The sequence below is a fragment of the Plecotus auritus genome (genome assembly GCF_963455305.1).
Source record: "Plecotus auritus genome assembly, chromosome: 6".
NCBI classification, from domain to species: domain Eukaryota; kingdom Metazoa; phylum Chordata; class Mammalia; order Chiroptera; family Vespertilionidae; genus Plecotus; species Plecotus auritus.
In genome coordinates this window covers 40,073,221-40,085,006 of record NC_137773.1, presented here as the reverse complement: position 1 = coordinate 40,085,006, position 11,786 = coordinate 40,073,221, and the positions used below count along the sequence as shown (strand labels likewise).

At 40.5% G+C, this 11,786-nt stretch overlaps 1 protein-coding gene across 2 annotated transcripts in view; it reads left to right on the top strand.

Moving 5' to 3' along the window:
- The first annotated feature begins 2,221 nt into the window (after positions 1-2,221).
- Positions 2,222-11,786, top strand: part of UIMC1 (ubiquitin interaction motif containing 1) — an 86,628-nt gene continuing 77,063 nt past the window's right edge. Inside the window, exons 1-2 of one of the 2 annotated variants that reach the window (XM_080672643.1) lie at positions 2,222-2,362; positions 6,706-6,860. In XM_080672643.1, the coding sequence (XP_080528769.1) occupies positions 6,714-6,860 (147 nt within the window). In that variant the 5' untranslated portion in view covers positions 2,222-2,362; positions 6,706-6,713. The remainder of the gene's footprint in view (positions 2,363-6,705; positions 6,861-11,786) is intronic. The other variant, XM_080672644.1, reaches the window with a different exon arrangement.

Sequence of the window (11,786 nt, the reverse complement as noted above, 5' to 3'; positions counted from 1 at the left end):
TAGGGTTACATGGAATCCATGTCATGGATCATGTCTTCAGAAAGCTAACAAGTCTTGTAGAAAAGATAGATATATACAACAGATAATTGCACTGTATAATGTGTGATTGAAAGTCCCAGAAGCTGAGGAACCAAGCAGGAGAAATGAACTGGAGTTACAAGAGGCAGATGAAAAAGTGGTTTAGCTGGATTTGGGAGGATCATTTGGAGGTAGGTGACCTGATTAAATGTTACAAAAAAGTACTGTGACTAATGTATAGTTCCACTACCCAAGTGTTAACATTTTGCTATGTTTATTTTTAGGTTTCTTCCTTTTTTTAATATATACTTTATTGATTTTTTACAGAGAGGAAGAAATAGAGAGTTAGAAACATTGATGAGAGAGAAACATCAATCAGCTGTCTCCTGCACACTCTCCACTGGGTATGTGCCCGCAACCAAGGTACATTCCCTTAACTGGAATCGAACCTGGGACCCTTGAGTCCGCAGGCCGACGCTGAGCCAAACCAGTTAGGGCAGATTTCTTCTTTTTTAAAAAAGAAATCATTGAGGCAAGATAGTAAGAACCTAGGAAAATTCCTTGGCAAGTGGAATGGGGAAACTGAGACAGCTGAACAAACTGGCTGAGCAATTTACCCCCAGCTACAGGTTACCTCCCTAGAGATAACATCTAGGACTAAGCTGTATTTCAGCACCAGGCCCAGAAAAGCAGCGAAACCAGGTGGGCATCGCCAGGATCAGCTGCAGTGACTAATGACCCCCTGCCCTTGTGCCAACCAGTCAGTGGAGACCATTAGCCTGAAAGGGTATACCTGGAAAAGCTGATGAATATTCTGTTGAGATCCTTCCTTAAGACTGCTCCTAAACTCCCAGCCTTTAATAAAACCTCAAAACGAAGGTCCCAAAATGAATGAGTTTCCCCGCCCCGAACATGCCCCTGTCTTTCCCTCCCCCTTCTTCTTCCCCCACAAGCATGCATCTCCTAAACTCCAGGGATCCCGTGAGACTTGCAACCAGGGGAGCAACGGGCAGCAGCAGCTTGTCCCAGGCTAAACCCCTGAACCTGTCTCCAAGGCCCCTCTTCTCTGACTTCCCAGAGAGCCAAAGCAGCCCACCTATGCTCTCCTGTTGCTTTTTCTGTCATAAGCCCTTGTTTCACTGTCCTCAGTTTTAATAAAAATACTCTCAAAATCATCTGAATTAATGTGATTTTTTTTTTTTTTTTTTTTTTTTTTTTTTTTGCACGAAGTCAAGGACCCACACATTATGGGCCAGCCTGAGGCAGAACCACTAGGGCCAGGTCCCCTTTCCGGTAACATCATGACAGATCTGAGGTCCTGTTTATCCCCTCTCCCCATCCATCCTGGCTTCCACCCCTCCTGTCTCCTGCCCTCATAACATGATCACATTATGTGTTCATCTATCCGTGTAGTTCATTTTCTATATACACGTTTTCCATAATCAGGATATACTGTTATTCTATGTACTTTTAAGTGTACGTATATCATTTTACAGTGTATGTAATTTGTTGGCATGCCACCATTTCAGTAACTCATGCTATGAGCTATCAAATGTTGCTACTTATTAGTTTTACTGTACTATTTTATCTTGGGAACATATCACATCATCCATGTCGTATTGGACATTTCTGTTATTTCTATTTTTTTTGGAAGGGAGCAGGCTTGAATATAAACATGTCTTTTTGTGTACACCTGTAGCAGTTTCTCTATTTTTTTAGACATGAAATTGCTGGGTCATGCCCATTTTAAATTTCACCTCCAAAAAAGTAAACCTATTTAAAGATTATCATAAAAAAATTTTTCACCGAAGTGGCTGTTCTGATGTTACACTTCACCTGACATCCCTAAGTGTTTCCCAGATTTCCCCCTCCCCTGAAATGATCAGACTGTAACCTCTACCCGGAGAGTTTTCAAGCGGTCACGTGAACAGATAATTTCAGTATAACTAGATACATGCAAAAGGGCCAGAAGAGGTTTGATGTGCCAGAGAAAACTTGGAAGGGTTAACTAGAGTGTTTTGCGGGCTCTGTGCTGCTCTGGTTTCCTTCAAAGTGCTAGGGATGACACATCGAACCAGCACACCGCGAGAGCACAGGCAGGGGCCCGACTGCTGGATGCACCCGGGTGGTGGCGCCCCCCCCCCCCCAGCAGTTGGTACGTCCTGGCGGTGGCTTCCCCCGCGCGGTGCTCGTTGGTTTCGTCACCGGACGCCCGCGTCTCCTCCGGGCAGTGCCCAACTTCGCGCGCACCTCCGCTCGCCCGCCCCCAGCTCCTGACGTTGTGCAGACGCTCGTGACCCCCGCACCGGGAGGAGGGGCTCGGCCCAACCGCGAGGGCCGGTCGGTGAGTACCTGCCGCCTCCACACTATCCAGTCCGCCCTCTTCCCGCCGCCTCTCCCTCACCGGGTCCGCGTCCCGCTCCTCACTCGCAGGGGCGCCTCTGACAAACGGGTAGGGCCCTCTCGACGCTCAGTCGAGCCTCTCGGGACACCCGAGATGGCCATTTGGGACGCCGGGTAGGCGCCTCCCAACGCCGGGGTGGGCCTTTCGGTCGCCTGTGGGCTTCCGCCCCCCCTCCACGTGCCGGGCCCGCCCCCTCACCCTGGGGGTGCGGCCTTCTTCCTCCAAGGCGTCCCCTTCGCATTTCTCGCTCCCCGCCCGCCAGCCTCTCGGAGGCGTCTTCCTCCAGCGGAAGCCGGGAGGAGGCAGGGTAACGGCCGCTCCCTTGTCGGGCTACCGCTTTGTCGGGAGCGATCCTTGCATTCACTATTTTGCCAGATTTCCTTTGGAAATCCTTATCATCATTTACCACTGCCCCCTCCAGCGTAACTGTTGCCTCTCCTCTGTACGACTACAGACCATGCTTCAATCCTTATCCACAAACGTGTTTATTTAATCTTCATTAACAGGCGCGGGACCTTCAATTTACAGATGATCAATGACACAGCTCGAAGGTAGAGCTGGCTTTGAGTCCAGGCAGCTTGACTCCAGTGTTCCTGTATAGCCACTATGTCTTACTGAGATATAAGTAACACCCAGGAAAAGTGGAAGTACTATGCTTCTGTCTTTATTTTTTTCCTGTCAGGGAGGAGGCATTGCTGTGTAATTCAATCAAAGAATGTCTTTTTGGAATCAGACACATGGGGCTTCAATTCTCAACATAGTCAATTACCAAGTTAACAACTGTTTGATTTTGAATAATTTCCTAACGTGTAAATAGTGATAAAAACAGCTTATAAAAATCAATAAAAACATGTTTAATAATAATAATAATGACAGAAAACTTCCTCTACCTGGTGAAGGAAGTAGACATAAAAGTTCAGAAAGCACAGAGTCCCAAACAAGATGAAACCAAAGAGGCCCATACCAAGACACCATAATAAAAATGCAAAAGGTTAAAGACAAGAGATTCTTAAAAGCAGTTAATTAGCTACTACTACTGTCAGCTGATTTCTCAACAGACACTTTGCAGGCCAGAAGGGCGTGGCAAAAAAAGATTCAAAGTGATGAATAGCAAGGACCTACAACCAAGATTACCCAGCAAAGCTATCATTTATTGGGGGTCACTAATTGGGGCTCAGATAAAGACCTTCCCAGACAAGAATAAGCTAAAGGAGTTCATCATCACCAAACCAGTATTACATGAACGATTGAAGGGTATCTTATATTATAAAGAGGTAATATGCAAATTGACCATCACACCATCACACGATGGCAGTGCCCACAGCAGGGGTGGGGCCGGCCCACCCCACTGACTGACAGCTGGCCCAGGCTCCTCCAACGAGCTGCCCATTCCTTTCTTTTTCCCTCCCCTGAAGCTGAAGCCTGACTGTGGTGTCCAACAAATTGGAAGTTATAACTCATGTCATTGGAAGTATCCTCCCTTCCTCAGCTGGGGCCGGCCACTCCACGCTCCTGCTGCCGGAGTCCCCTCAGCCCCGCCGGGGGCCTTGGGTCCTCCTGCACCCTCCCCACTGACTGAGGCTCAGGCAAGCAGGGCCGGCCAAGGCACAGGCAAGCTTCGGATGGCGGCTGCCCGGCTGCCCAGCTGCCTAGGGCTGGCCTGAGGCTCAGGTAACCAGGGCCAGCCAAGGCTTGCGCTGCTGGTAGTGGCAGCAGCAGAGGTGTGATGGGGGCATCGCCTTCCCCTGATTGCTGGGTTGCCTCTTGCCCCTGAGGGCTCCCGGACTCTGAGAGGGGGCAGGCCGAGCTGAGGGACCTCCCCCTCCAGTGCATGAATTTTCATGCACTGGGCCTCTAGTTCTTCAAAAAGAGGAAGAAGAGAAAAAAGATAAAATATATGAACAATAAAATGGCAATAAATACATATTTATCAACAATTGAATCTAAAATCAAAATAAACGAACAAGAAATCTAATGAACAAAATAAACTGGTGAATAAAATAGAATCAGGCATGGAAACATGGAACAGACATGAATCTCAGAGGAAAAGGAGGGGGTGGGAGAGATCAACCAAAGATCTTACCTATGGACACGGGTGGTGAAGACCTGGGGGCAGGGTGGGAAACAGGTGGAGGGGGGCAATAGAGGGAGAAAGATGGACATTTGTAATACTCTCAACAATAAAAATTAAAAATCCTTACTCAAGGATCCTTTTATTGATTTTAGAGAGAGGAAGGTGGAGAGAGAGAGAAAAACGTCGATATGAGAGAGAAACACTGATCCCGAATGGGCCCCAACGGGGGATTGAACTGTGACCTAGGTATGTGCCCTGACATGAAATCAACCTAGCAACTTTTTGGTGTACAGGATGATGCTCCAACCTACTGCACCACTTGGTCAGGGCTCAATTTCTTAATATTATAGTTTGAAGCACAAAGGTTTTTTTTAAAAAATATATTTTTAAAATTAATTTCAGAAAGGAAGGGAGAGAGATAGAAACATCAATGATGAGAGAGAATCATTGATTGGCTGCCTCCTGAACGCTCCATACTGGGGATTGATCCCACAACCCAGGCACACGTGTCCTGACCGGGAATCGAACTGTGACCTCCTGGTTCATAGGTCGACGCTCAACTACTGAACCACATTGGCTGGGCAAAGTTTTTGATTTAAACAAAGCCCAGTTTCTTTATTTTTGTTGTTGTTGCTTATGCTTTTGATGTCATATTTAACAAACCATTTCCTATTCAAGATCCCAAAAATTTATGCCTATGTTTCTCTTAAGAATCTAATTCCATTTCTTGCAACTTTTTGTATATGATAGGTAGAGGTCCTATTTCATTCTTTTGTATGTGGATATCTACATTTGTTGAAAAGACTATACTTTCTCCAAGTATTTTGTCATCCTTGTTGAAAATTGACAATGTGTGGGTGTTTTCTGGATTCTCAGTTCTGTACCGTCTATTTTTGTCTATCCTTGTGCCAGTGTGCCACAGTGTCTTGTTCACTAGCTTTGTGGTAAGATTTTTTTTGAAAAACATTTTTAAAAACTGATTTTAGAAAGGGAGAGGGAGAGGGAGAGAGAGAAACATTAATGATGAGAGAGAGTCATTGGTCGGTTGCTTCCTGCACGCTCCCTGCTGGGGATTAAGCCCACAACCCGGCATGTGCCCTTGACTGGAATCGAACCCGGGACCCTTCAGTCTACAGGCTGACACTCTATCCACTGAGCCAAACCAGCTAGGGCTGTGGTAAATTTTGAAACTGAGATATGTGGTTCCTTAAAATTATTTCACTTTTTTCAAGATTGGTTTGCCTGTTCTGGGACCCTCTGTTTCCATGTGAATTTTAGGATCAGCTGTCTATTTCCCCAAAAAAGCCAACAGGGATTTTAAAGTTTCCATTTGCAGATCTTCTACTTCCTTCATTAAATTTATTTCTAAGCTGTTAGAATTTTTCAAATTTCATTTTTGGATTGTTCATTGCTAGTTTTTTTGTATATTGACCTTATATTGTGTAATCTTGCTGAACTCATTCATTATAGTATTTTTAAAAAATTATAAGGTTATGTTATCAGCAAATGACGATAGTTTTACTTCTTCCTTTTCAGCTTTGGTGTCTTTTATTTCTTCTTGAATAATTGATCTGCCTAGAATTTCCAGTATAAAGTTCAATAGAAAGGATAAAAGCAGACATTCTTGTCTTATTCCTATCTTAAGGAGAAAGCATTCAGTCTTTTATCTTTAAGTATGATATTACTGTTGGTTTTTTGGAGATATATTTTTATCAGGTTAAGGCATTGGTATTAAAAAATCTTTTTAGATAAATTATAATACGCAGTCAAGAAAACCAATGATCTAAGTCAGTGTTTAAGGAACTAGGATAATTTGTCGTATTATTCCTATTAAAATTTCATTAAAGAGTAGTAAAGTTCAGACATCCAGTTTTACTTTTATTAGATGAGTATCTTTTTCTTTTATATGATTAAATTACAAATAGCATCTAGAAAACTTAAGCTTTTTAAAAAATATATTTTTATTGATTTCAGAGAGGAAGGGAGAGGGATAGAGAGATAGAAACATCAATGATGACAGAGAATCATTGATCAGCTGCCTTCCGTACACCCCCTACTGGGGATCGAGCCCGCAACCCAGGCATGTACCCTTGACTGGAATTGAACCTGGGACCCTTCAGTCCACAGGCCAACTCTCTATCCACTGAGCCAATCTGGCTAGGGTTAGTAAACTTATACTTTGAATGAATTATTTGTCCATGTATTTCAGACAGAAGGATGCCACGAAGAAAGAAAAAAGTTAAAGAAGCCCCTGAAGCTCAGAACTTGGAGAAGAAAGATGCGGAAGCTTCTAGTCCTGTCAATGTGAGGAGGAAGCGTAAACTGGAGGATGCACTCATTGTGATATCTGATAGTGATGGAGAGGTCAGTATTTTGAAGAGTGGAGCTCTAGGTCTCAAACTAGGCCTTGTTACCCAAGACTGGTTTGTGTTGTGACTAAACCTTAATGCCAGCTTGCCAGACCTTGCAATTTTTACTCAGTTTCATTTTGATCATTTGTTATTTGAGTTCTTGCTATAGACTCTGAACTTGCTTCTGTGCCTTCAGCTTTTTCTCTCTACATTTCACTTAGTTTACTCCAACTTTCTTTTAAGATTTCAGATTTTATATCTTTGTACTTGATTGCTTAAAAATTTGTGACTGTAATACCTACAAGATCAGTTTAGAACTTTAATATGGTTTACTCTGTCAGAACCTTCACAGTCTAATCTTACTTATATTCTTTTTTTTTTTTTAAACATATTTTATTGATTTTTAACAGAGAGGAAGGGAGAAGAATAGAGAGTTAGAAACATCGATGAGAGAGAAACATCGATCAGCTGCCTCCTGCACACTCCCTACTGGGTAGGTGCCTGCAACCAAGGTACATGCCCTTGGCCGGAATCAAACCTGGGACCCTTGAGTCCGCAGGCCGACACTCTATCCACTGAGCCAAACCAGTTAGGGCCTTACTTATATTCTTATCAGCAGTTCATTTCTTGTCCCCTTGCCAAGACTATTACAACTATTAAAGTTTTTCCCATTTGATGATCAAAAAGTTGTATATTTTTAATAATCAGAAAGATTGAGAATTTTTTCATAACTCTACTGGATATCCTCCTATATAATAAAGAGGTAATATGCAAATTGACTGTCATGCCCTCACAAGATGGCTACCTATGACCAGGCTGGCAGGGGGTTTAGTGAGGGATGACCAAATGACTGAACAGCAGGCTGCATGGGGCGACCAGGCCGACGGGGGAGGGGGCCAGTTGGGAGCAACCAGGCCAGCAGTGGGGACAGTTGGGGGTGACCAGGCTGGCGGCGGGGGGGCAGTTGGGGGTTACCAGGCTGGCAGGGGGGGCAATTAGGGGCAACCAGGCTGGCGGGGAGGGCAGTTTGGGGCAATTAGTTTGGCAGGGGGGGCAGTGAGGGGTGACCAGGCCAGTGGGGGGGCAGTTAGGGGCGACCAGGCCGGCAGAATGAGGCAGTTGGGGGCGACCAGGCCGGCAGGGAGGGGGTAGTTAGGGGTGACCAGGCAGGCAGGCAGGTGAGCGATTAGGAGCTAGTGGTCCAGGATTGTGAGAGGGATGTCCCACTGCCGGTTTAGGTCCGGTCCCCGGGATTGGGCCTAAACCGGCAGTTGGATATCCCCCAAGGGGTCCCGGATTGGAGAGGGTGCAGGCTGGGCTGAGGGGACTTCCCCCTCCCCCCTGCCCCGTGCACAAATTTCGTACACCGGGCCTCTAGTATATTTTAAAAATTTCCTCATAGTACATTTTTTAATTAGTGTTTTGTCAAATAGTTTTTTTTTTTTTATAAATAGAAATATGTCTTCTTTTTTTAAAAAAAAATATATATTTTATTGATTTTTTTACAGAGGGGAAGGGAGAGGGATAGAGAGTTAGAAACATCGATGAGAGAGAAACATAGATCAGCTGCCTCCTGCACACCTCCTACTGGGGATGTGCCCGCAACCAAGGTACATGCCCTTGACCGGAATCGAACCTGGGACCCTTGAGTCCGCAGGCTGACGCTCTATCCACTGAGCCAAACCGGTTAGGGCGAAATGTGTCTTCTTTTTAAAAAAATATATATTTTATTGATTTTTTACAGAGGGGAAGGAAGAAGGATAGAGAGTTAGAAACATTGATGAGCGAGAAACATCAATCAGCTGTCTCCTGCACATCCCCTACTGGGGATGTGCCCGCAACCAAGGTACATGCCCTTGACTGGAATCGAACCTGGGTCCTTTCAGTCCGCAGGCTGATGCTCTATCCACTGAGCCAAACTGGTTAGGGCTCAAATAGTGTTTTGTAAAGGTGTAAAAGTATAAAGAAGAAAACAAAGCAACCCATCAATTCTACCACACACAGATATAACATTTCTAAAAAGTTATGTAATGCTAAATCAAAACAGAATAAAAACTGAAAACAAAACAGTATAGAAAGGTATGAAATGAAGATGTATACCTTAGTCAGTGTATGTTTCTTGTATTCTTCCAGAAAAAAAAACTTTATGCTTATACCATCAATAAAAACTTTTATAGAATAGAAATCATGCTATACATACTGTTTTGCTTTTTCCACTTAATATTTCTTGGATATCTTTCTGTAACAGCACATATAGCTCTATCTCATTAAAATTTTAAAAAATTGTCAAATATGTCACACATGTAGGAGAGTGCATAAAATGTAAATGCATAGTTAAAAAAATAATCTGAGCATCTGTATTCACCACCTTAGAAGCCCTCTTGATTTAGTGTGACCCTCCCCAATTGCATCCCTTTTCACCCATGTAAAGGTAACTACTCCACTGTGTTTGTTTTATCTTTCCATTCTTTCCCTTATGATTCTATCATATTTATATTTATGTCTAAACAGTATACATATATATGTTGCAAAACTGAGTCTTAGTGGTTAGGCAGTTCTACCAATGTTTTTCTATAATCTACCTTTTCCCAAAGATTTGAAATTTTATCTTTATTATAAATTAAAATCTTGTCTATAAATGTTTTTTTTGTTTTGTTTTAGATTTTAAAATTTTGTTCCATTGATCTGTCACATATTTTTGGAATAATTATTCAGTTATTATCTTGGGTTATAGGTGTAGGCACTTGTATCTGCTAAAAATGATCATTTTCTCTCTTCCTTTCTAGTACTTATAGCTAATTTTTTTGTTTCATTGCATTGACTATAGCCTCCAGAATAATGTTAATTGTTGTCAGTGATAGAGTACATCTTTGTTTTGATTTTGAATTGTGGAAGTATTCTGATGTTTTGTTATTGGTTTCTTATTTCTACATTATATTTATTATAGAAATATCCTTTAATTGCTTATTTTCTATTAGTATTTTCAGGAATGGATGTTTAATCAAATGCCTTTTCATTATTTAGCAAGATGATGGCATAGTTTTTCTCCTTTAATCAATTAATATATAGTTCATTAATACATTGTCCAATGTTGGAACATTTTTGCATTTCTGGAGAAAATTTTACTTAGTATTACATTAACATAATATAGAATTTACTTTTTCATATCATTTATGAGTTTTGCATTTGTATTCCTAGTGGCATTGATTTTTATATAATTGTCTTTTTTTTTAATTATATCAGATTTTAGTTTCAGATTTATGCTATAATATAGAAGGACGCTTCTTATTTTTTTTCATGTCCTACCACAGTTTAGATAATAAAGGAGTGATCTGTTCTTTAAGGTTTACTAGCACTTGCTCATAAAACTATCCTACCAACTAATTTTTAATATACACTTCATGTTCTTTTCATGTCTTGGTATTTTTGTGCATTTTTTAAAGACTTTTTTGTTTTGTTTTGTCTTAGAATGTAATGAGTAAATGGTATAGTCATTCAGGAACATTTTGGCACAAGTTCCTTAATCTAGGAAATTTTCCTGTTGTTACTCCTAGCTACATAAAAATGTAAAAGTTTAACCCTTTATGGTTTTAAACAGTTCAGAACTTATAATGTTTGTCAAAAATAAAGCTGAAAGAATTTTTCTACCATCAGGCTCATCACACATTTCCTAAAAGTATTGCTGTGTTGCCGATATCTGTCCACTCATGAGGTTGCAATGAAAATATGTTGCTAGCTTTATTTGTTTTATTAATTGATCTTCCATATCATGATCTGCTTTCTGAATATATTAAGCTATGTTACCATTGGAATATGGTACTTGAGCTACCTTCTTTGCCTCAGATTCACACATTATATCCAAGTAAACAACTTTGCTGTCTTTAACTAATTTCTTTCTATATAGTTTTTTTTGTCTTAGTAAATATAGTATTTATAAGAAATCTATAAAGTACTTTTATATATGAAGTATTAAGCATCTGTGTGAGCTTATTAATTTAATACTCAGATTTTTAAATTTATTTTGAACTTTATTTTCTATATAAATGTTCAAGTTTTCATAGTTTTTTAGTTAGTATATATTTAGAAATAAGACACTCTGATTGTTATACTACACCATCAGTTGTGGGTTTAAAACTGAACTCAATATGTGAAGGATCATATTTCTGAGTAAAACCAGAATTAAACTTTTGCCCTTCATCACAATTACTTGGATCATTATTTTTTTTACTGCTACTGCTATTTCAGAAAGATTTGTTTTTTCTTGATGACAAAAGTCCAGTGAAGCTTGTTTGAAATCTATAAATTAGGATTAAAAATAAATAATATAAAGTATACTTTTCTTGTTTAGCTAATAATATTGAAGTATAACTTTAAAAATGGGCTTGATTAAAAATATAGTTAATATAAGATAAATGTCTATATTTTCTCAGATATTTATATACTTTGGATTTTAATAAATGACTTTAAAACAGCACATATTATTATAATTTGGTGTTTTTGTAAATGACTGGTCTGCAGCTTTCACCTTGTAAATCCTCTTATCCTGCATGGATGTTGTAGCAATGTCAGATTGCTGTAAAAGTTTCTAAATGCTTATTCTCAATTTCTGTGCTTATTTTGTTGCAGACTAGAAACAATCAGTGTGCTGATTTTCACCTATAGATCATACTTTGAGTAGCATTGATTGAGGTTGTTTAGTCTTTTACAATGACAAAACATTCTACTCTGAACATAATTATTCACAAAGAGGCTAAATATCTGTAGAATAAATTCCTAGAAGTATATTGATGGACAAAGAGTGTGTTGTATATTTATGATTTTAGAGGTTATTTCGAATTTGTTCTCTAAACTAGAATATTGCATCCATTATATCTTTTTTTTTTTTAAATATATTTTATTGATATTTCACAGAGAGGAAGGGAGAGGGATAGAGAGCTAG